Raw genomic sequence first — 25,161 nt, forward strand, 5'->3', positions numbered from 1 at the left:
AAATTGTGAAAAAATAATCAAATTCATTCAGAACGCACTGCTGTGCGAACTGGTTTCTTGCAGCTTGTAAACTACAAACTTATAATTTCAAAATAATCATTCAGCAAAGTATGGCTAAAGAAAGGAGAGATAAAAATAAAATAAAACTCTCGTCTCGGCAGCAAAGCGTATCAAAACATGCAGTTGTTGATTTCGAAAAGCACATGGCGAACGCTAGTCTAGTCTAGCAAACCGTTACCTGTACAATTTTAAAGGCTTCTGCAGCTTAATTTACACTTTTGGAACTTATAAATACTTCGACTGATAAATACCTGGAGAAATACCATTTGAATTCCGTGCGAGTGCATCTTTTTTCTCGTCCACGCTTCCACACTCCACAGCGCATGTGAGATACAGGAAGTGACGTCACAACATTCAAATCGAACATGGCGCCGCCGATGGCGGGAAGAAATTTTGACCTCAATGGTTCCTTTTGAAACGATATTTATTCAATTTCTTGCGATGTACTGCGTTTCTGGATTCCATTGAAAGCAAAGATCAGCCTTGAAACGAATAGGTAAGTAGAAGCTGATCATTTGTCGCGAAAAAAGAAACACCGAGGTTTGTTCACACCCGTGCGCCAAATTTCTAAATTTCATTCCAAGAATTGTAGTATTATCCTAAAGATTCTTTTTTATACTTGTGTTACAATATTTTCATGATGATTTATGCTCCTCTTACACGTAGCTTGGTTTATTGCTCTTCGCCGCGTGTCAGATGAATGACTGCATCAGATGAGTGATTGCAATGTCTGTTTGATCTGATGGAGCTGGAGCCGTTCGGCATTTCTATAATCGCCCCTTCGGTTTGTCCTCGCTTTCCTGGTCGTTTTTTCAGAGAGAACTAAACAATGAACAAACAGGACACCGTCCACTTAGAGAAGTTGTCTCTCAAAAAGCTGGAATCTTTGGCGTGACATGCAGGTAAGGCCATGTAACGCCAACAATTAAATTTGAGTCTGTCACGTACTAACTGTAAATTAGAATTTCCTCATACAAACCTCACATTATTAGTAGAAGTCCCGAGCTCCGATTCAGTTATCATGGATGTTACATCTACAATACCAGAAAGCTTTGGGAAGAAAAATTACCCATATTACGGGATAAGTTGTGTGACAGAATTGCGTGATGCATCACGCTGTGTTTCTGCCAACAGTTTTCCTATTTTTTCGACGTTTTTGCTTGTTTACAAGCTAAAAACGTAGAATAGGGGTTACCTATGTGGTCAAAATTTGGAACCACATATTTGTAAACTCTCAAGGGACTTTTTTAATTTCTCAAGGGATTACTTTCCGCTGTTGGTGATCACTTGCGATCTCATGGAAAAAACGTGACTTGTCACATTTACAAACGTTATATAACAATTTTAAAAGTGACATGTCAGCTTTCTTATCTCAACGCACGTGTGTCTGAAAGGCGATCTATAAAAAGCGTCGCACAAACAATGGATTGCGTAACTAAGGGCCTGTTTATATGGAAGAGAGTTGTCCCTGGTAGGAGGGTTACCCTCTCCCACGAGTCATCTTTTAACGAGCGTTTATATGAAAAGGTTGTCCCTGTTGACCGAGCCAAAACTTGACCCTCTCGGTTCAAAAGACTGGCGAGAGTTGTTTTCAAACATGTATTATGGCTGCATTTTCTAAAATCAGGAACGCTAAATCGTCGACCAAGACCATTTTTTGGACTAATTTACCGCCGACTTCGATTTCAATTTATCTGTAATTTTGTTTTTGCTGATTTTAGCGTTTGCGCATGCTCCGTATGTGTCAACTTGTCCCTGGTAGGCGAGGCAAAAATAACCAAACTGTTTATAAGGAAAAAAGTTGACTCGCTGCCCAGGGTCACCCTACCTTCAAAGCGAGTGACCCTCCACCCAGGGTCACCCTGTCCCCCGGGCCAACTTTGCAATTTCTCATATAAACAGTTCGAAGCTTTTTATAAAGAAACGTATGAAAAGCTCTCTCGCCCGGGGTGGCTCGGTATGGAGGGTAACCCTCCTACCAGGGACAACTTTCCTCCATATAAACAGGCCCTAAAACACGAATAAATAATCACTAGCGCTTACATCGTTTACAAATTACAAACGTCAAAAATAAACCATACCAAAAAACTCGCTCTTTTCAAAGATATTATTGAAGTTAAAACAAATGCAAGAGATGGGGGCTTCCTCTAGCTTAGGAGCGGTTAAAAATTAGGCCAAATTTGGTCGCTACATCAGCCTAGGTCGTTAGGGACGAGACCTCGCGTTGACAGAAATGTTGCATGAATCGGCTTTACAACATGCGATCGTATCTACGCAGTTCGAGTGGAATTTCAGTCAAAGACAGCAAAATTCTTTCGTATTTCATCTTCAAATATAATTCGAAAGCATTCACTGTATATATGGCTTTTGTTTAATCCTGAGTCTTAATATCCGACCCTCGCAGAGCCTAGACAAAACGCAGCTTGAGTGTAACGATTTGTTTACGCCGCAATTATATGCGCAATGTTTTCTCCGACAGTAGTCGAAAAATATCCGCATTTTTTTTTCGTGCTTTTTCGTGGAGCAATCGTAACGATACGGCCTTGAACACATTGAACAGCGGTCTACCTATAACAATTCAAATCGAAAAAACAAAGCGTCGAACGCATATTTTGCTGTTTCATTTGCTAATTTCGCTGCCGTAATCGACTGCCTCGAAAGGTCCTTGCAATTTTAAAGTATAGAATTGTCAGATCTCGGTGAAATTTGCACTGTTTATTTGTGTAATGTTAAGGAATATGTGTATAAATACCCGGCGCGGACGAGCCATTTTTGACAAAATTATATGGCTGCATTTCCTCCGCGAAGATAGGAAATTGTTAAACTAAACTACAAAGAAACTGTAATGATAAGTTCGAAGAACAATGCACAGGATAAACCTTCGACTCATACTTCATGCAAAAACGTCGATATCTCGAAGAGACTTTGATTTTTTTTTGTCACTAAAAAGTACTATAAAAATATTTGCGATCTGAGGGGTTTTTTTGAGGGTGAGAAATTTTTGTGGTGACTTGGGCTGAAAGATTTTGGTAATAACTTTCTGAGGGGTTAAAAAAGGGGCCTTTTGTGTTACGTTTTGGGCTGTTGGTCTTTTTTTGGTTTTAGCCCAATAAGACATTTTATGGGTCTAACAATTGGTCTTATTATTGGCTGTTTTTATGCTAGTGACGATTATGTCGTCTAGACGTCTTTAACGTCTAAGACGTTAAAGGCGTCTGGTATAAAAAACGGGACGCATTTAGTAGACAGCTTTTCAGAAAAAAAATATAAAAAAGACTGGGTTCGACAGTCGGAGGACACTGGATACGAAGACGTAAAGCCATCAGACGTTAAAGGCGTCTGTCTTATTTACTGTTTTTATACTTGTTAACGACGTCCTGTTTTTATACTAGACGGCCTTAACGTCTGAGACGTTAAAGCTGTCCGATAAGAACGTCGTTCAGACGCTTACGAAAAGACGTTAAAGCCATCAGACGTTAAGGCGTCTGTCTTATTTATCGTTTTTATACTATGTCGTCTCGAGACAGCTTTAACGTCTACGACGGCTTTAACGTCTCTAGCATAAAAACGGCCATTTTCACCTCCCCTTCATGCACAAATTTACCTGAGTAAAGTCAACGCAAGTCCCGGCCAAATAGAGACGCAGGTGGACGCAAGTTGAAAATTTGCGTCTTCTTGCGTCTCCGTTTGGTTTGGCCTTTACATCCTCTGTCCGCCGACCAATTCACCAAAACAGACCCTTGGCTGGCATACATTTGACTGTAAATGTTCCCTATGAATTTGACTCTTTCCGTCAGACGCGAATCTTTTCTCCCCGAGTCACTGCACCGCCAAGTCAATATTTCGCGCTCACATTTAGGAAAAATTAAAGGAGCTGTAGACTAGTTACTTCGTAGAATTGTTGTACGTTTTTTTTTCTCCTCGGCAGAGACCAACGAAAAATTTGCAAGCAGTGATGATTGAAAGAACCCTCTTGTCGATGGTCGAGTTAGCCGCTCAGGTGTAAAGCTTAAAAAGCCCCCAAGGTTCACGTGATTTCTCCAGTATAAGTATCCTTTGGAAGAACAGCTGGGCCCAGTTGTTCTAAGGTGCGGACAACGTTGTCTACCCGTTAAATCGCTATCCAGTGGATAAGTGTCAACAAAACAAACCGCACTTTCCACTGGATTGTGGTTTACCCAGGGTTTTAATTTACCTAGATAATTAAGGCGTTTATGTTTTTTTTACCTTTGGGGTAATTTTTCCGGGTAAGTGAGTTTCGCGGGAGAAAACACTAAAGGCCTGACAAAACGAGGAAACGAGGAAATGTTTCCTTTATTTGCCATGTTTCCATGTCGCGTGAAAACACGGAATGTTTCTGCCGTGTAGCAGAAGCAAATTTTGTTTTTTTAGAAACAAAAAATTGACGCTGGAAACAATGATTCCCGTGTGGCAAAACTGGGAAACACTGGGTAAACATGCGCGCGCTACGTTTTTTTCTTCGTTTTGCCAGGCCATTACGAATATGTTTGTGCTTTGCACCCTTGTTCTTTATCATAAACCCTAGTGATGTCGATTATCTTCCACTTGGGTACATCATGTGTATCTATCAAGCGAATGTGAAGACGAAGCCACTTAATCCAGTAAATGTTATATTTTTCTGATTAAAATGGCCTCGTGTAAGCGCGTCACGTGCGCGTTTGTGCGCTCGTGTGATCGCGTAATGCGCGCGTGACTAAACCGTTCCGGGAAAGAAAAACAACGTGAAGGATTGGAAAACAAAAATTTAATTGTATAATTAAACAAACTTATGTTAACTTGTACATTAAAATTTGGTGTCGTGGTGTATAAATGGCCTAAATAGTCATCGCGTGCTTAAGTTGAGCGTTCTATCATAAACAGTGTTAAAAACTTCCTAATCGTGTTGAAAAGAGCTTTTAAAATCTTTCAGAGCAACGTTGGTTTTCATGGAGATCAGCCCTCACTCGAGATGTTTTACCGAACACTAAAAATCGTCTTAAAAACGCTTTTGTTGAGTTAAGAAATTAAAAAATGGTCGGCTGTTTTAACAATGATCTACCCGCTAATTAAACTCTTGAGTTAAGTCATTTTAAGGTGCTATCTTACTTTTCAGCATCAAAGCTTTATTACGAACAGTTTCAAATACGCTCGTTGCAGAAAACTTTTACACTGCCAAACAATGTTTGGACCATTTTTAAATGCAATTAACCTTTTGCCGAAATAAAATAAATAGTTAAAGTACCAGTGTCAATCTTGTTTTGTCAAATGATAGTTTGAAATGCTTCCTGTCGGCGAATATTTCGTGAAACACGCTAGGAAAATATATGCACCCAGCAATGTTACAAATTTTCTGAATTGTTGTATCAAGCTATTGACAAGCTTAAAAGCCTTCAAAAAGGGTTTTCATGCTGTGTTTTTCTTTTAATGGAAGCGAGAAAATGCTTGCTCGTTGTTTTGAATTAGAATATGCAATGATTTTATCGCCGTTGTCAATTGGCTGGCAAACAATAGTATTGTCTTTCAGTAATTTCTTTGAAACAGGTGCGTTTTGTCAAGTGTTCTGTGAATATTTTAAAAATACACAACACGCTTATATCGCTGGGTTTTGTCCAAGCAATTGCTAGGACAATCCATTGAGCATTATATTGACTTAAAAAGAATTTTCAAGAGGTTCTGGCTTGTTGGATGTGGATTAATTTCCATGGTGTGAATATTGGAACCCAGCGGAAATCACTGATTGAACGAGAAAGCGAAGAATACAACATAATAACTTGGCGTAAACCGTATGTTTTGAGGAATTCTCAGCGTAATCTTGAATTTTACACAAGTCTTCAAGCATTTTAAACAAAACTCAAGTGAGGCGCGCGTGAAGAAATGGAGTTTTTGCAGAAGTTGAAGATCTCCGGTGGGGTGAATTTAAGTAACCTACGCCCAAATCGAGACCACGAACGCGCAACTAGTCACAGCTCAACTACAAGCGCGAGAACCGATTCGAAAGAAGATGTGTCCGCTATGCCGCCGAGAGGATCACCCGCCGCCAAAAAGATGAAAATTCTTCTTGTAATCGACTCGCCGGATACTGACTGGTAAGCGCCATTGAATATGTCATCCAATCCCTCGTTTCGCTAGGATACAAGTTTGCCTGTATATATTCCTGTTATCAAGCGATTTTTTTTGGTGTAAATTTAACTAGATTCTGCAGGAATCGAAGATCAAAGATTGCAGTTTTTGATCGTAATTACAAGATGTCAACATTGTGTCAGCCGTTTTCCTTAGCTATCCACCTACCGCAGTTTTTCACACAGAGCGGCATTTTAATGTTGTTGTTTTTTTCGGTTTGTAGAGCACAATTCCATTTTTCCCGAACATTTGCCCGAATATTTTGTGTAAAAGTAACAGTTTACAAGCGGGACTTGTTTTAAATTGTTCCAACATCAAAATATATTAAAATAAAGCATTTAAAGGCCGGAATCGTACCTGGAACTCATTTATCAAAGTCTATTCCGTAAAAAATTGTAACGTTGGATTTTATTTAACCGAGTTTAATATTTTCTCGCCTTCGTTTCGGGAAGACAGGTAAGTAATAGCTTTATTGTTTTCAACAGGGCAAAGATATTTAAAGGAAGGCAACTTCATGGAGGAGTTTACGACGTGAGAGTCGAACAGGTATTCTATATTTTTATTGCCACTTTATAATGTTTGTATTAAAGTTATTAAGTGTTCACTGCCTTTACACAAAATCATTTCGGGGCGACACGCAGTGAATAAAAATGTCTACAGACGGAAGAAGACTGTTTTGTTTACCTTTTATATTCTAATCTCGCCCTCAGAAAATTTCCATTTCATTGTAATTGGGTTCTTGAGGTCTAAATTCGCCAGGATCATTTCAAATACAACGGACGCTGTTAATTAGAAATCCCCCCACCTCGATTTAAGCCCTGTACACGACTCTTCTCTCGCTTGAGGTTTTTCATTTATTCTTCATTTGCTATCTTTAGCCATAGATGTGGTTTGGACGGCTGGAACAAATATAGAAATTAAGAAATGTCATGTTGGGTTATGTCAGCGCGGTTAATGAAAAAAAAAGCGACAACCAAAAATTAGGATTTAGTTCCCGCTCTTTGTGCGAACTTCACTAAAACTGCTAAAAAATGCGTCAGCGAAAACCATTTTTGGGATATAATTTAGCGCCTTAAAAAATAGTTTCCTTATTAAAATTTAGGTGTGATTTTTAATAAATGAGGTAAGCACCAATGTTAGGTCGAAAGTACGAATTTGCTCCCGTGAAAAATTAATAAGTCGCACATTTCGTACCTATTTGCATGTTTAAATTTTACAGAATGCTGGTTATATCCTGCAAAGTTGCGATTGATCGAGAAAAACTTAATGAGTGTGGTTTTTGATGCTTTTTCTTTCTTCACGGTGATAAATTTATCACGCGAGCAGAAACGCAAAAAGATCTTACTACACAAAGCCTTTTTCATGTGCATTCTTTTTGAAAGTATTTTTTTAAAATGATTACGTATTGAAAAGTTGAACAGCTTTGAGAACATTTGATTAATTGGTTAACTTGAAAATCAGCCAATCAGAATTCTGAAGGCAGTTCCCTATTTGGCTTTGATCTATTTTCCCGCCACGATGAGCAGCCGGCCACTTTTTCCCGCCATATATATTTACACCAAGACCGCAGGGGGACCATAAGGTGTCTAGACGTAAAATGCAGTTCCATCTTTATAATAAAATGGCTCGGAACTTTGTTCTTTATAAATGGAGACTAGTTATTTCAAGAATGCACCGCACAAGCTTGCCATTCAGGCGTATTTGGATCGATCACGAAGGAACGACCATAAAACACACACTCGAACTTTCTCAGACTGAATAATCGACAAAAACTTAACAGGGTAAATTTACGCATCACATTTTGATTGTCTAAAAGCCCCTCACAGAGCAATCGATTATGGGTTGTTCGGTTGTTTGGTGGACACCTGGTGACGAAAAAAAAAACTTAACAAACGGTCGTTGATGCTGAATCTGATCAACAGTGCTACAAAAATTTCGAGCTTGTGTTAAGCTAAGAAAAAAACAAGGTTTAAGGGCCACTGTCCTGCCGAAACAGCAAAATTTCACTCAGCTTATTTCCACGTTATATCGGCAAGTGCCACTAAATATGCAGCTTAGTTGAATAATAAATTCTATACAGCAAAACAAAAGAAGTAATTTCGAGATAAAGTGCGGGATTGCAAGGATTGAAATGGATTACAGTTTATGAAATGCGATTTATTGTTGACAGGATGTCAATAAATCAAACTTGCCATTCCTTGTAACAGTTGGACCTTTCTTGCCGTTATTTTGTCTGTTTATTTATTTGCTTCTATCACTTTTGGCGATGATTTCTTCCGATTTTAGGATAATAAAGTAGGCTTAAAGCAAGCTTCTGGCTATAATCATGAAAACACGATATTTCACCCGAGTCAGTAAAATGCGAGCAGTGCCTGCTTTCCTTTAAGATATCGCGCGGGTACCGAGAGAGATAAAAAACCAAGTGGGAAGAGTGGGCACTACTCAACCCAGTACACAGGCGTTTCCTTCCAGCTCACTCGATTTGGCGCGAAATTTTGTGACGTCACCGACACGCAACGCGTCTCCAGCCCTTTACGTGCACTTCTCGCTGGTCGGTGTCATCGTCTTTCTTCTTCTTTATACACAGGCTCAGTTTGCAGACCTAAATCTGGCCTCGTATTCTGATAGCGGCACGATGGTGGATATCCAGGTCTTTCGCGAGGGAACTGTTGTAGTAAGGTAAAGAAGTAAAAATTACTTTGAACTACACGTAGATTAGAGCGACAACATTCCACAATAATTATGTGTACACTTTTGCTTTTCGTTCCGGCCTGCGCTCTGCAACTGGTTCATAACTTAAACCTTTAAAGTGCTCTCAATTAAGCTAGTGTTTTCTGATTGTGACCAGTCAAAGCCAAGCTGTGAAATCAGCCAACAACAATCTTTATTGCACTCTTGCCTTACAACCGTCTCGTGTTTCCCCACAGGTCACGTGTTTAATGCTGAAAGTTTTGATTGGTTTAAAAGACACCCTCAACAACAACAACTTTATTTGCACCCAATACAATACATATAAGAATAAAAATAAAGTAAAGTGCATGGCTGCCCAAAATAACCACCAATGGCTAACAAGATTGGGCAGCCGTACTTAGTGTCTATTACAACAATTTATAAAAGGGTCAGGTGTACTAAAGATAGACCCCCAGTAGTCTATCGTAAATTCAGTTAGCAAGACTGAGTTTACTCAGTACTGTAAAATACTTAGTACACTTTTCATTTTGACCTAACTGTTCCTGGGAACCTATTTATTTACCCCTGAGCTCGGCCTTTAAAAGGGTGGATAACGCTCGGAGGTAAATCGCTATCTTGGGAATAATTAATAAACGTGAACAAAACTAACTGCGCTATCCACTGGATAGTGATTTATCCGCTAGATATCGCTATCCATCCTTTGAACTGTGTAGAGAAGGCCTCTATGAGAGTAAAGTAACTTAGGCCATCTTGCCTAAGAACATATCACAATGACCCCAACTTGGGCAGTGCTTGAACCTAGACTGATCGGTCTGGAGTCCAACGCGCTAACCATTAGGACACCGTGCCTCTAGCCCCCCCCCCCCCCCCCCCCCCCCCACACACACACACACACACACACACACACACACACACACACACTCCTTTCATACGCTAATTTACAAGCATTTGTTCCAGGTCTTTTCGTCCAGACTTCGTTCTTGTTCGGCAGAGCGTGCGGGGCATTGGGCCTAGAGAGGATTACCGGAGCATTCTTCTTGGGTTGCAATTTGGCAACGTACCCAGTGTCAACTCACTAGTATCGATTTACAATTTCGCCGAGAAGCCATGGGTGGTAGGTTTAAAGTGTTTGCTCGATTTCTCCGGGCGTAAAATCCCTGCTATAACACAAGGGTTGGGGGAAAGGTTTTTTTGGGGGGGGGGAGGGGGGGGGGCGTTCAACTGATTAAACGTCTGCGATAAAAACTCTATCCCTGATAATGCCGTCGATCGGCGAAAGCTTGGATTTTAGCCTTTAATTTTGCAGTAGTTTTAGGCCTCATTCGAATTTTAATACTGTTATTTTGGAAAAAATGCTACTGAAGGACAATATACATAAATTATTGTGTTGACTTTACATAATACTGAGTGTTGTTGTTGTGTTTCGACAATGCTAGTTTAAGGGAGGTTATTTCATGGGGCCTTATAACCGGAGTATTGTTTTCCTTACCGGCTGTCTGATGAGCCCTTACCCCAGGGGAGCTTAAAACCCGGAGGCTTGCTCTGAAACTGGAATATTAATTTATCCACATTCATCTCAAAAGAAGCAATGCTCATACCACCATTTATACCATGCCATAGAAAATACAGCCAATCAGAATACAGGAAAGCCGTTGTATATTCGACGGTATTCAACTCAACCTTCCCATCGTGCTCTGCCGCGATCTTATTCTCGATGAAATTTAGGCTCGTGTGTATACCGAGAAAATACAAGTGACTCGTGGGATATTCCATAGTATACCACTCGAAAGCGTTGCATAACTAGTATGTATCGCTTGTATGTTTTTTGAAATCTTATTTTCTCGTTACCAGTTTGCGCAACTCATTCAGCTCCAGAAGAGACTGGGAAAGGATGAATTCCCGCTGGTTGAACAGGCGTACTATCCTAATTACAAGGAAATGGTGAGTATTGAAGAAACGCTTTGACCTGCTGGTAGGATAATTGGTTTTATGCTTTAAAATAAACCTGAAATTGGTCTCAAAAGTAAGCCTTAACTTATAATTAACGAATAATTAACAATAATAATAGTGGATTGTGTTGGTAGTTGCGGTTATTTTAGTGACTTCCAATAAACGATTGGTACACAAAGGCCTACCGATTTATCTGTTTTGAAATCGACGAATCGATATGATTTCAGAAATGCATCTTATCTTTTCATATCCACCACATCTCATTCTCCAGCTTAATGAAACGACTGTTGCCCCGATTTTACTTCGAATACCAAACGCCGCTTTTTAATTTGCTTCAGTGCGTTTTTGCGCTTGCATGGCATGGGTTCGTATTCTGATTTTCCAGCACTGATTGTTAACGTCTGTAAACTAACATATATCATATTTAAGTTGTTAGTTTTATATTACGAAAATGTTTAATCGTCATTTTATTTTTTTAAAGTCGTCACTCTCGTACATTTGCTAAACCATTTAGATTCACAGTGATCTTTAAATAATCGGCCGTCACTGAAATTCCCGTTTCATTAATGGTAATCATCGATGACTAATTTTTCGGTACTACTTCGGTACAGATTTTGATGCTATAAGTCTGTCTCTTGACTGATGTTTTTTTATTCTCCTTAACTATATCTGGTTCACATTATACTTATCTTGAAAGCAGAAACTACTTTCTAATACCTTTTGGGATCTAATGGGTAAATCCGGCAATCATAAAGGAAACTTATCTCTTTTTCTTGCCCACAGTAATAAGAACGAGGTTTGTGGAGAAAAACTTTGATAACTAACATATGCATGAGACTAAGAGCCAGTCCAGTTATTATTTTATTTAAAGCCAAAAGTCAAGATTAAGGGCGACGCGTGCGCGATCATGTTCTTTTTAAAACTTAGACTACTCGAGTAGTCTAATTGTTTTAATAGACACTCTAAAGTATTGCAGTACAAACCCTACCATTTATGCACTTTTTAGCCAAAAATGAAGAATAACTGTGCCTTAAGGTGGCTGGTAACGGTTTCCAGCAAATCCCAGCTCTTATACTTTGACGGGTCAGTACTACAAATCTTTATCAGTTGTTGCTACAATAATGGTATGAAATTAATGCCCAATGATTGGTGAATATGTTGTGATTATTTTCATGACGTCACTGGTTACTATAGCAACAGTATAACCTGTTAAAAACACCCTTAATTTTGACTTTAAGTGCTTATAACTCAAAAACGAGCTCGGTGACCCCCATTTTTTATTATTGAACATTGATCAGCATGTTAAGTTACAACTTTTTGCAAAGTTAAAAAAAATTATACGAAGCGGTTTCAGAGCCACCTTAGATTTTCATATTTTTATAAACTCTTTTAGCGCGCGTAAAAGTTTTGCCGCACATTGTTTTCCACAATATCTACCGGGTAGTAATTCTCACTACCCAAAGTTTCCAGTCGTGTAATAAATCTCTTATTAACCAAGCTTGCTCGGGACCGTACTGGGCGAATATTGGCCCTCGGTCTTTTTTGTACGGACCTCGCTGCGCTCAATCCGTACTATCAAGACCTCGGGCCAATATTCGCCTAGTACGGCCCTCGTGCGTGGTTAATAAGATATATATATACCATTGCCTGTTAACCAATCAAAACTCAGGAATTGCAATAGACCAATGCTAGTATTTAATAACAGCGAATAGAAAACAATGTGAGAACCAATCAGATTCGCGGATTTCCAATAGAACATACTGAATGTCTACTAAGGCACAATTATAGCGCGTTAAAACACTCAAAATTTCAAGGAAATGTATACTATTGGCTAGCTTCCTTTAATCTCAACGAAATGGTTACAATTCACATAAAAGCAAAACTAGCAAATTCACAAAGACAAGTTAAACTCCATTCTCAAAGCACTTTTGGAAAGACTTCTTAGCAATGATCCACTTGCATTCATCGCCCATCTTCTTACAGTAAGCGGTCCCCCTCTTGCAATAAATCACCCGATAGTCAGTATCCGGGACATCACAACCATCAATCATGTCATCGCACGTCTCGGTCGGCCTTTTAAAGCAGTACTTCCCAATTCGGCATGCGCAGTTGCGGCCATAAAGCTTCTTCAGCCCGCGGCGTTGTTGAGCAGTGGTCTTTGTCCACAACGGATGCCACTGGCACGAGTCGATGGTCAACTTCTTTCCTTCAATGTAGCCGAGCAAAAGATAGATTTTAGATCGGTCAAGACCCACCCCACAGGCTGCAGAGTCGAGTTCTGTCGTAGCATGAGCCACTTTATTCTTTTTCGTGCGTTTTTCTGTGCTTTTGACTTGACTTGCAGCGACCTTGGCGATTTCTGTAGCTCCTTTGTAGGTTTTCAAGATCTTCAGTTTGTATATTCGGGTATTGTTGTCCTGGGACTCGCTCAAAACCTTGGCGCGAATAGCTGTGAGAGAAAACACGTAAATATTTATTTTAAGGGTGCTCTCACCGAATTTTGGCATCAAAACGTTCCTTAGACTTTTTATGTCCGGATTGCTTCGGACATAAAAACAAAAATTTGACAAAATCGGTCGAATCGTTTTCAGAAATTGTTTTTTGCACTTAGATTGTATAGTTCATAAGTGTTTTATTTCATAAAATCGAGATGTAATTTCCTGTCGTTCATTGCACCTTACCGAATTGAAAGCGTGAACGGGCGTGCACACCGATTCGATGATCATTCTCGTTTGGAGAAAAAAAAAACTAATTTAAACATCTTATTGCTTCAAGATCGTGGCAACTTCAGGGAATTTTGTTTTGGGATAATTAAACTTGTTAGCAAACACAAAGAGCAAGTCTGCCAAGTCAATCAAACGTAAACATCGCGGCCCAACCGTCCGATATGCCAGTACTGCGTTCTTCACACTGGCGATCGTGTACCACTCGCACCAACGTGCTAGTAGATTTTCTGATGGAAAGCAGGAATGTAGTAATAGGTTTTTAGAAACTGTCAGTTTTCAGCTGTGTCAGTAATGTTTGGAGAGAATTATGAAAGCTTTTAATGCAGGAAATTAAAAGTTTTATTTGTTAGATGCGAAAAAAATAGTACATTCATTTAACTAATGCTTCAGACTTAATCAATCTTTGTGCTCTTTGCCATTCAGAGCAGCAAATAAAAAAAATTGACCAATGGAAAAATTAGTTATTTAAAATCCAAACTAATTTAATTAGAGTTTGCGATAAGAAAGCATTTGAAGTGGTCACTGTTGAAGTTTTGAGCAAAAACGATTATTGTAATTTTGTACGGAAAGATATTGGCATCCGAACAATAATTTCCGTAATTCACTGATATCAAGCTTTTCCAGACGTTTCCGTAAACATTATTAAGTCAACAGATAGGTTAACGTTGAGTTAATTTTCGAGATAGATTAGTCTAAATGACGGAAATCTTGGTTGTAAAGTCGCTCATTACAGGGATTTACAGCTTAACTGTCTAGCAAGATACGTTTTCTAGATTCCGTCACGACTCCAATGTTTATTCCATTTTTCTAATGCTTGCCCTTTTAGTAAAACACGCTTAATAAATCTCGTGGTTAAAAGAGAATCTGATAAAAAGAATGGAAGGATTGTAACATGTGTTTTTGAGCATTTCCCCTCCGTAAATACAGAAATCAGATAAAAAGGAAACCGGTATTTATATCTACACGACGCCAAAGCGTGAAATAACAGCGCGCTTCTTCTTGAGTCAACAATTAGGCAGAGAATTGTTGCTTTGAATAAAAGAAAGGAGAAAACTGTGCTAGAGATTTTGAGGGCTACTATCGATTTATGTTTCAATCGAAAGAGATGTTTGTGGCTGGTACTGTTATTTCTCGCTAACTAACTGATGCTAAATCGATGTTCTACCAATCAACTTGAATTGCAGTGTAGTTACTATATTCCCTGGGATTTCGAATGAACGAGGATCTACTGAAAGCCTGTCCAACGTTCTCAGATATTGCAACAACGCGCAAAAGAGAGGAAATGAATGAACAAGAACGGAAAGAAGTCAAAAACATCGACTGAAGATGAAAAGAAAATGCGCAACTGAATAGAATCTTACCAAAATCAGCATTGCAAAAGTTCGTCTGCGGATGTACCTCCGCGCACCTACACGCTTCATTCACTGTTACGACACACAGCAGCGCCGCAATATAGTAAAGAATCGCGGTCATTGTTCCTCAAACTCAGGCCTTGTGAGATAAGCGGACTCAATTCACCGTGACTGTCTTGTTTGAGCTTTTACATCTCATATATGACGTTTTCAAACGGATGCCCTTCCCAGCCGTCTTATTTACTTAGATGACGTAAAACAAATAACGTTTGTAACAGGGCAGATGAAGTGTCGATGGCGAAATCAATTTTTGTTATCTTTGGGATTTGCGTATGCTAATTTGTGTCATTGGTTGGAAATCGATGACGTCATTAATGATTCAGCAATACTGTACTGAAATTTCAGTATCGAAGAAATCTGCAAGCTCATGTTGACATCTCTGCAAACTCATGTTGAATGTCTCTTCAATGTCTCAACAGTTGACTGTCTTTTTAAACGGCCCCTGGTGCACCCTTGAGCAGAATAAACTGGCCATTATGGAGAGCTGGCCGTTATGTGAAGGTTTTAAAATCAGATAAGGGTAAAAAGTATGAGCAGACGTTCGGTCTGAACAAATAAACCTGGCAGTTGTGGAGATTTGTTTTCTGATTAAGAGGGGTGACCGTTAGTAGTGCTTCGACTAAAGTAGCAATGGAAATCAGAAATCACAGAAATCAGATAAAATAGCAAACCGATACGGTATTTATGTTTACACCACGCATGACGTCATAGCGTGGAATAACAGTCAGCTTTTAAGTCAACAATTACTCAGATAATTAATTGTTGCTTTGAAAAAAAAGAAAGGAGAAAGCTGTGCTCCATTTTTAGAAAGCTATTATCAATCGATGTATGTTTCAATGGAAAGAAATGTTGGCGGTTGTTATATATGAAGTACAACTAACTTGACCCACTGACCAAAGAACTTAAATACGTTTCCATATTCACTGAGAAATATCGAATATATAGACTTTAACGCTCTTAGATCTTGCAAAAACGCGCAAAACAGAACCTAAATGAACAAGAACGGAAAGAAGTCCAAACAAAAATATTATACGCAACTAAATTGAATCTTACCAAAATCTGCATTGCAAAAGTTCGTCTGCGGATGAACCACGGCGCACTTACAGGCTTCAGACACCGTAACGACACAGAACAGCGCCGCAATATAGTAAAGAATCGCTGCCATTGTTGCTCAGACTCTCTTGTCCTGTCAGGAGGACTGACTATTCAATTCAATGTTTGAGCTTTTCTGTCTTCTATATGGCGTCTCCAAACGGATGCCCTTCCCAGCCGTCTTATTTACTTAGATGACGTAAAACAGATAAAGTTTGTATCAGGACAGATGAAGTGTCGATATCGAAGGCAATTTTGTTATCTTTGGGGATTTCCGTCAGTGCCGAGTACTGTCATTGGTTGGAAATCGATCACGTCATTAATGATACAGCACTACTGTAAATTTTTGGTATGGAAGAAATCTGCAAGCTCGCGAGGATGTAAATACAGTTGAATTCCACCCTCCATTATGGACAGCCAAGGACAGCCTTGTGGACAGCTGGCCGTTTCAAAAAGGCTAAAAAGTATGAGAAGACGTACAGTCGGAAAGAAAAAACCTAGCCGTTGACGGTTGTGGAGAGGTGGCTGTTATTGGTTGCGTCCGTTAGTAGAAGTAAGACTGTAGTAACAACGGTGAGCACTGATAAAAAACTGATTGACCAATAAGAACAAACACTCCTTTTTCTCAGCCAATCAAGTGCAAACCACACCAGTCGTGAACTGGGTTCTTATATTTTTCCCGCGCTCAGCACCGCGGGTACGTTTCACTTTTTCCCGCGCTTAGGACCGCCGGTTTTTACATTTTAATTATCGTTTCATTCACTAGTTATGCGCTACACAGTCGCTCGAAATTTCTTTGAGATTTCTATGTTACTAAAATATTACAGTGTTTGACTGAATGAAGCAAATGCAAGGGAAACGAGTTCAAAAAAAATCGAGGGTTTAAAGTCTTTGAAAACAATCCTCTGTATATGATATCAAAACAAAATCATCTTGACAAGATTGAGATGCACAAAGTACCGTCAACAAGAATACCTATTACGTCAGTATAATGGCAAATGAAAATTGTGACTGAGTAAAGCGAATGCAAGGGAAACGAAAACAATCCTCTGTGTGATATCAAAACAAAATCATCGTGACAAGATGCACGAAGTACCGTCAACAAGAACTACTTGCATTGTAGCTTCCTCAGTTCAGTAGAGGACAGCAGAATATTCACTCTCTTTACGAGCCTCTTCAAACGGAAGTGGTAAGGCCTTTTGTAAAATCGCCCGTTATTGTTTTTTGAGCACGTTGTTATGGAGTTTAAGTGACTCAATTCAAAATAAAACAAATAACAAAGTGATAATTGAGTTCAAAGGCACATATCTTGGACAAGCTGCAAACATGAGGTAAAAATTTTGTAAAATGGCGAAAACTAAATTAACAAAAATGAAAAATCAAACCAGTCGACTTAAAGAAAAAGAAAGAGTTTTCAAGGCAATGAACTTTGACAGAATCACGTGGCTAACGCCTAAAGTCTTTAAGTAAGAACGCACGAAGTGTCCTTAATAAAAGATATTAGAAATCAAAACTAGTTACGGATGTGCGAGAGTGAAGAGGAGTATGCTAAAACAGTGTTTTCTTAGAAGTATTCTGAAAACTTTTATAAAGTTTACTTGGCATTCAAAACTTTATTAAATTTTCTGATAGGGGACTAGTCGCAGGGAATAGTTGCAGGGACTTATCCCTTGGGACTAGTCGCGGGGACCAAAATTGTGATCCCTGCGACTAGAAATTCACAGTAGGGGACTGGTCCCCGAAGCAAGTCTCTGCGACTAGTCCCTAGTGTGTACCGACCTTAAGTCATACGCGTGTACTACAAAATGTTAGAAATCAGACAGTACTAAATGACTGGAACAAATTGAATGTCGGTCTCAATGACCTAAATGAACTCTGGCTATGATACATATTTGAAGTAATAAACACTTTATGATTTGCAATTGCAAAGGGATTCACATCAACCACGTGTTAGCTTTAGTTGTTACGCGTTTCAATCTCCCGCAGAACAACTCTTAATTTCATCATAATTTCCTACAGGCTTGAGTTATCAAATTTCGCTTATATGACGAATACTTTTACATAAACTAAACCAAATTTATCTCGCTTGTCAGAAGGACTACTCTATCGCACATATAAACTGAATGTGAATTGACATCTGGCACTTCTAAGAACTCATGTGTGAAAAAAGGAATATTTATTCGATTTGTGTACCGTAAATCGGAAAAAAACATCGTAAAAAACATATTGCAAAACTTCAACTTGTTATCCATTTGCATCCTGTCCATCGTTATTCATCCTCACTTCTTTTTTAAATGGCTTCCTGTCATTTGTCGAGTACTGTGCTACAAGAGCAAACCAGTATTGTTGGGTCTCCTGTGGCGAGGGTATGCTATGGCTTATGGACCTTATGCGCTTACGGCTTCACAAGAAAAAAATATGTATTTCATATTTTCAAACCAAGAAGAAAATGTTATTTTACGGCTCACAAATGGTTTTGCTCAAACAAAAATAAGTACATACAGTACAACTACAAAATAAAAAGTCATATTCGTCGCTTTGTTCGCGCTGCTCCGCCATGAGCATTTGGTTCCGTCATCATTTTTTGCGCAGTAGTAATCATGCTTTTCCACCGGTTTGTACTGACATCCCTTCAACTTTCCGTCTTTATTTTCGTCGCGGGGAAAAATTTTGCACTCACAGTTTTGACCGTAAATGCGACTGACTCCTTTACGCTGGCTGGGGGTGACTCGGGACCACTCCTCATGCAAACTGCATAAATCCAGCTCGAGTTTATTTTTCCTAAAAATTTTAAGTCCAATATATCCACCCAGAAGGTACAGCGTGCCACTTGTGAGGAACACCCCGCACGCCCCCTCGTCCTTTTCAGAAAAGGCCTTGGCGAATAGACTGCCCTGCCCGGAGCCGTTCACCTGATGAATGCCTTCCGTCTGGTTGACTCTTGACGCCCCCTTGAAGGTTTGTAAGATTTCCAGATTGAACACCCGACTGTCGTTTTTCTCCTCCTGAGACAAAACCTTTGCACGGATCACTGAAAATGGAAGAAATTGAAAGTTTTTTGTGAAGACAATCATGTGCATGCTCTGAGAACATAGCGCATACATGTTCCCTGTATATAGCAGACTAGACTTTCTCAAAGTCCTTCGACGCGCGGTTTAGGTATGTCACGTAACGACACGACCGCTCGAAACGTGAGCTTGGGCTGCCTGCGGCCGCGGGGAAATGTACATCGGTTCGAGAAATCGGGTAAAATATTACAGTGTTCCACTGAATGAAGAAAATGCAAGGGAAACGAGCTCAAGAAATCGAGGGTTTGAAGTCTTTGAAAACAATTCTCTGTATATGATATCATCGAAAAATCATCGTGACAAGATGCACGAAGTACCGTCAACAAGAATACCTATTACGTCAGTATATTGGCATTCCGAGGTTTTGAACCGCCAGGACACGCCATGAAAATTAAAATTTTTCGATTGAGTGAAGCGAATGCAAGGGAAACATGTTATGTTCGAGAAATTAGGATTCCGCTGTAAATTAAAACAATTCTTTTCGTAATATGGAAACAAGACGTGACCGTGACGAGATGCTTCGCACTCATTCCTAAACTTGACGTGTTATCAGCTAGAACTGGTTTCTTTTTTACCCTCTGAGTTTGAATAAGCGGGAGGCTGCTGTAGCCCATTCCAGGCTGCTGAGATTGTGGCGTAGGATTAGGAACACGCGCCAATCGACAAATACAACTTAGCACGGGAAAGTGGAGTGGAACAAGGAACACAGTGAAACACATCCGAGCTTGTGCTTACCAAAATCTGCAGAGCAAAATTTCGCCTGTGGATGTTGTTAGACCGCAGGTACATGCTTCATTCACGGTTACCACACACAACAGTACCGCTATAGAACAAAATATTGCAGTCATTGTAGCTTTTTTAGTTCAGTGGAGGTCAGCAGAATATTCACTCTCTTTACTGAGCCGCTTCAAACGGAAGTGGTAAGGCCTTTTGTAAAATCGCCCGTTACGGTTTTTTGAACACGTTGCTATGGAGTTTAAATGACTGATTCAAAATAAAGTAATAACAAAGTGATAATTGGGTTCAAAGGTTGAAAAAACTGCGAACACTAAATGACAGGCGAAATATAAATGGTAAATAAACAAAAATTAAAATTCAACCAGTCGACTTAAAGAAAAAGAAAGAGTTTTCAACTAACTGACTTAATCATATGATCAGTCTAAGTAAGAACGCACGAAGTGTCCCTAAGAAAAGATGACAAAGATATTAGAAATCATAACAAGTTACGGATGTGCGAGAGCGAAGAGAAGGATACTAAAACAATGTTATCTAAATTTTATTTTGATATCTTTTATAAAGTAAACTGGCCCCGGTATTTTGGCTTTTACTGGTAATTTTTTTTATACCTTTAAACAGTTTTCCTTCTCGATTATATCTTCAACGTTTCATGCAATTCATAAAGTGTCTTTAGTCATAGGTGTGTAGTACAAGATCTTGGAAATCTTGCAGTACATGGCCCGGTTGTTCAAAGCACGATTAAGCTAATCCAGGATAAGCGTGAAATTTGATTTCAATTTTATAACATTTCGTTGAGGTTTTCTGTTAATATTTTCTGTCCCCCAGTTTTAAACGTGGACCAATCTTAAACCTCACAAAACATTAGCTATGGAAAAACCTTTAAAACAAGAGAAATTAAAACCTCGATCATCTTTTAATCCTGGGTTAGCGTTAATCGCCTTTCGAATAACCCGGCCCTGGATGATTGAAACGATGTTTTAGAATGTTTCGGTCTAAAAGAACTCTCACCGCGATACAAATTTGAAAGAAAAAACACTTTAATGATTTCCAATTACAAAGGGGTTCACACCAACCACGTGTTGACTTAAATTATTACGTTCTACTTCACGCAGGACAACTCTTAATTCTTTCATAATTTCCTTCAGGCTTGAGTCATCAAATTCAGCTTATACGACATATATTTAACATAAACTAAACCAAATGAATCTGGCTTCTCAAAAGAACTACTCCATCGCAACGGGGCGCGCGCCCCGGCCTCGCATTCGAGTACTGTGCTACAAAAGCAAACTAGTATTGTTAGGTGTTCTGTGGCGAAGGCCTAAGGTATGTTGTGAAATCACGCTAAAAAAAATCACCACAATGTTCTTGTCATAAACCACTAAATATTCAAAGACAAATTTATTTTGTATTCATCGTGTCTACAGTTCACGGTAAACTTTAAGGCATGCTTCTCATTTCACGGCACTAACCACTTCAGAAGAAAAAGAAATGTGTATTTCATATTTTCACACCAAAAAGGAAATGTTATTTCACGGTTCACGAATGTTATTGCTATTAAACAAAAATAAGTAAATACAGTAGAACTACAAAATAAAAAGTCATATTGGTCGCCTTGCTCGTGCTATTCTGCCATGAGCACGTGGTTCCGTCGGCATCTTTAACGCAGTAGGAATCAAATCGTTGCTTCCAGTCGTCAGTACAGCCGCTCAGCTTTCCGCAACGATACCAGCCGGTGCAGTTAATCCCTGAAATTTTGCACTCGCAGTTTTGACCGTAAACGCGGCTGAGTCCATCACGCTGGCTGGGGGTGACTTGGGACCACTCCTCGTGCAAAGTGCATAAATTCAACATTAGTCTAAGGGGTTTAACGTTATGAATAAATCCACTCAGAAGGTACGCCGTGCCATTTTGGAGCCACACTCCGCACGCCGAATCGTATGTGTAAGCCTTGGCGAATAGACTGCCCTGCCCGGAGCCGTTCACATGAATGCCTTCGGTCTGGTTGACTCTTGACGCCCCCTTGAAAATTTGTGAGATTTCTAGATTGAAGACCCGACCACTGATTGAAAACCATATCGCTTTCTGAGACAAAACCTTTGCACGGATCACTGAAATCAGAAGAAATTGAAAGTTTTTTAACGTAAACAGACAACATAGCACCTGATACTTGTTCCCTGTAGATAGCAAACCAGCAGGGACAAAGTGCAAAACGACATGTCAAAAGTAAAATCACAAATCATTACAAAAGAAAATAAAAAGATCTTATTCTTTCTATACTTCAAAATAGTCGACATTTGGCAAGGGGCGAAGCCACGAGTTAACTATCAAGTCCATCAAAACCGCGATCTGCCCGTAGGCTACAAAACATCTCAAATCAGAGTTCGCTTTTCGACGCTTCTCTTTTCATCTGCTGTATCGAAACACTGTAGATAAGCACACACGCATATTTAAGAAGCAAGTGGCAGTTTTTAAGAAAACTTTAAATTTAAAAAACAATATATTCACCGCAAATTGCATAATTACTCCTTCCGTCATCTACTCGCAAATCAGCAAATGTGATGCAAGCGTGACGCAAGTAAACAATATCGTACTTTCACTTCTTGTATTGCCTTCTACCTGTTCAAAACATTCTTTACTGCCCCTTTTAACAATTACCTCAGTACAGTGAAATCCGATTTCTCGAATCTCTAAGGGAATCGAAAATTGCTTCGAGAAACTGGGGGTTCGAGGCGTAGTTTACTGAAACAATCTTCTGTGTAATATGCAAAATGGAAGCAAGAACACCGTGCGGAGATGCTTCGCACTCACACGAATGTGTGTGGGCTGTAGCCTGTTCAACACTGTTGAAGCTAACTCCCAATGCGGATAACAATTCCTGTCCTCTACCTGGACAGTACAACATTCTTTTTCACAAATATTTTTAGTTATTAGCATTTTTATTTCGCAACTTCTCACATTACATATTTTTACCTTTTTACATTTTACCCGTCGAAGGCTGTAGTTCAAACAGCCGAAAGCTCGTATTTTTAAAGTTTTTAAGCCAGAGATCGTTTTAAATTTTATAATATGTTGTATCCTGACAGCGGTTCTTCAATATTTTCACTGTTGAAGCTGTTAGGCGCAGGACTGTGACTACGAGCAAACGAGAAACTCAAGGCAAAGGCCACTTGTCGAGAAGAAAGATACAAAGAAGCAAAGAATCCAAATCTGTGCTTACCAAAATCTGCAAAGCAAAATCTCTCCTGTGGATGTCCCGTTTTGCAGCTACATGCTTCATTCATGGTTATCACACACAACAGCACCGCTACAGAACAAAGAATTGCAGTCATTGTAGGCTTTTTCAGTTCAGAATATTCACTCTCTTGACTAAGCGTCGTAAAACGGATTTCGTTCCCAGGCCGTTTGCTTTCTTTCAGTTCGATTCTTAAGGCTAATTTGAATTTTAAATTGCCCGTTACGGTATTTTAAACAGGTTGTTCTGGAGCATTAATGACTGATTCAAAAGTAAATGCCAAAGGTATAACTGGATTTAGAGAGACGGCACTTTATTCGACGAGCGACCAGAGTCTCCAAACACGAGGTGAAACGTTTGAAAAACGGCGAAAACTAAATGACAGGCGAAATATTAATGGTAAATGAACATAAATGGAAAATCCAACCAGACGACTTTAAGAAAAGGAAAGACTTTTGAAGGCGATGAACTCTGACTAAATCGCGTGACCAATGCCTAGAGTCTTTAAGTAAGAACGCACGAAGTGTCCTTAGAAAAAATACAAGAAATCAAAACAAGTTACGAATCTCCAAGAGCGTCAACCTTAAAGACTGTTATATAAGAAGTATTTTGAAAACTCTTATAACGTGTACTTGCCCCGGGCTTTGGCATTTAAAACTATACTAGACTCTACCTTTTAACAGTTTTTTCTCCAGGGATATCCTTTCAAGGTTTCAAGCAATTCTAATAGTCCCTTCGTTGAAGAATATTAGAACGATATTTTGGAGTATTTCGGTTGAAAAGAACTCTGACCACATTACATGGAGAAATAAACACTTTAATATCACCAATGCAAAGCTATCCAAACCAACTATTCTCACTTTGCCTTAGCGTTATTACATCTTACTTCGTATACGCTACCATATATTATGCCACTGAGGACAACTCCTTATTCTGTCATAATTTCCTCCAGGCCTGACCTATCATAATTTGTCATATGGCGTATACTTAACATTGATATAACATTTTCTCGAACAACCGTTTTCTTGAACCAATTTTCGTTTCCCTTAGAGAATTGAGAAATCGGGATTTCAATGTAGCACATTCATTCTAAGCGGATAGCATGTTGAAGCTTCAGGCTTTTACGATAACACCGCGTGCTGGAGATTTTTGTCGGCTGATAGTTGGCATAGGACGAAGCCCCGAGTCAACTATCACAAGCTGACTGATAAGGAAAGTACAAGTCAATTAACTCATTTCCTTGGCGTGCGCTCGAGTGGAGATGATATTTATCTTATCAACCGCAAAACAATTTCAAATATTTGCTGTCTTTGCAGCTTCTTCACTAAACGAATGTCGTTCCCAGGCTAGGCCGCGGCCGTTAACTCAGATGGGTAAAATAAAACCAGATTTTCAAGATAAACCAGTTTGATTACTTACCCGTTCACGTGATTGTGGAGTTTTGTCTCCAGCCACGACAGGCCGGTATACGTAGCCAAGAAGTGGTTAATTGACAAAATCAATTAACTGATAGTTGCCCCGCGGAAATTTGAAATTTGCGGAAATATTAGCCCGAGAAGCGAAGCTTCGAGGGCAAATATGCTAGTTTTAAGAACATCAAATTTCCAAGGGGCAACTATCAGACCGATAGTTCCGAGACAGAAACACTCTATTGTCTTTATTGTTCAGCACTAAATTTTCTTCCGCGCGCACATACAAAAACAAGCATCGTGAATTATTTTAATTCTGAGGATAAAAAAACTCAATTGAAAGCCGAAATTTGACAAACGAAACAAAACCAGACGAGAAACCCACTAAATGCAGTGAATTTGGTTGGGTTTTTTTTGTCTGCAGGCACGCTTGTTTACCAAAAAAGGCACGGGTGCGCTCGGGAGGGCACTATGGGCTGATAGTGCCCTCCGGCGCGCGGGCACTATCGCGTCACGTGTTCAATTTAAACCAATCAGAATCGGAAAAAATTTAGTGGTGAACTATAAGGGCTGTTAGCATAACCACACTGACCTACTATTGGTAATCGCGCAATCTGATTGGCTACACAGGTGCCTACTATTGATCCGTAGAAGGCTCTCGGA

The 25,161-nt window shown here is 39.4% G+C and overlaps 3 protein-coding genes across 8 annotated transcripts in view; 1 reads left to right on the top strand and 2 right to left on the bottom strand.

Moving 5' to 3' along the window:
- Window positions 1–5,570: 5,570 nt before the first annotated feature.
- Window positions 5,571–25,161, top strand: part of LOC144653371 (synapsin-2-like) — a 67,900-nt gene continuing 48,309 nt past the window's right edge. The window contains exons 1-5 of one of the 3 annotated variants that reach the window (XM_078513346.1): window positions 5,571–6,146; window positions 6,666–6,726; window positions 8,768–8,859; window positions 9,829–9,985; window positions 10,723–10,812. In XM_078513346.1, the coding sequence (XP_078369472.1) occupies window positions 5,935–6,146; window positions 6,666–6,726; window positions 8,768–8,859; window positions 9,829–9,985; window positions 10,723–10,812 (612 nt within the window). In that variant the 5' untranslated portion in view covers window positions 5,571–5,934. The remainder of the gene's footprint in view (window positions 6,147–6,665; window positions 6,727–8,767; window positions 8,860–9,828; window positions 9,986–10,722; window positions 10,813–25,161) is intronic. The other 2 variants (XM_078513348.1, XM_078513347.1) reach the window with 2 other exon arrangements.
- LOC144653377 (metalloproteinase inhibitor 3-like) lies at window positions 12,494–16,230 on the bottom strand. Of its 2 annotated transcripts, none has more exons than XM_078513355.1 (2): window positions 16,013–16,230; window positions 12,494–13,270 (listed from the first exon to the last, which is right to left on the bottom strand). In XM_078513355.1, the coding sequence occupies exons 1-2, from the start codon at window positions 16,122–16,124 to the stop codon at window positions 12,726–12,728; spliced, it is 657 nt and encodes a 218-aa protein (XP_078369481.1). In that variant the 5' UTR covers window positions 16,125–16,230; the 3' UTR covers window positions 12,494–12,725. The 2 variants fall into 2 exon arrangements, with proteins under 2 accessions (XP_078369481.1, XP_078369480.1); XM_078513354.1 differs by lacking the exon at window positions 16,013–16,230 and adding an exon at window positions 14,909–15,138.
- LOC144653375 (metalloproteinase inhibitor 3-like) lies at window positions 18,211–23,449 on the bottom strand. Of its 3 annotated transcripts, none has more exons than XM_078513352.1 (2): window positions 23,075–23,449; window positions 18,211–19,082 (listed from the first exon to the last, which is right to left on the bottom strand). In XM_078513352.1, exons 1-2 carry the CDS (start codon window positions 23,184–23,186, stop codon window positions 18,532–18,534), a joined length of 663 nt encoding a protein of 220 aa, XP_078369478.1. In that variant the 5' UTR covers window positions 23,187–23,449; the 3' UTR covers window positions 18,211–18,531. The 3 variants fall into 3 exon arrangements, 2 of the variants coding, with proteins under 2 accessions (XP_078369478.1, XP_078369477.1); XR_013570732.1 differs by lacking the exon at window positions 23,075–23,449 and adding an exon at window positions 19,855–20,210 and having other exon boundaries at window positions 18,950–19,082; XM_078513351.1 differs by lacking the exon at window positions 18,211–19,082 and adding an exon at window positions 21,241–21,965 and having other exon boundaries at window positions 23,075–23,394.

This window comes from Oculina patagonica, chromosome 5, assembly GCF_052425735.1.
Source record: "Oculina patagonica isolate OP01 chromosome 5, crgOcupat, whole genome shotgun sequence".
NCBI classification, from domain to species: Eukaryota; Metazoa; Cnidaria; class Anthozoa; order Scleractinia; family Oculinidae; genus Oculina; species Oculina patagonica.

Bases quoted from the DNA above. Each gene is read 5' to 3' on its own strand.
- LOC144653377 (XM_078513355.1), bottom strand. From the start codon at position 16,124: ATGGCAGCGATTCTTTACTATATTGCGGCGCTGTTCTGTGTCGTTACG. The intron at 13,271-16,012 runs GTAAGATTCAAT...TTTCTCTCACAG, and splicing joins CTTTTGCAATGCAGATTTTG to CTATTCGCGCCAAGGTTTTG.
- LOC144653375 (XM_078513351.1), bottom strand. From the start codon at position 23,186: ATGACTGCAATTCTTTGTTCTGTAGCGGTGCTGTTGTGTGTGATAACC. The intron at 21,966-23,074 runs GTAAGCACAGAT...TTCTGATTTCAG, and splicing joins ATTTTGCTTTGCAGATTTTG to TGATCCGTGCAAAGGTTTTG.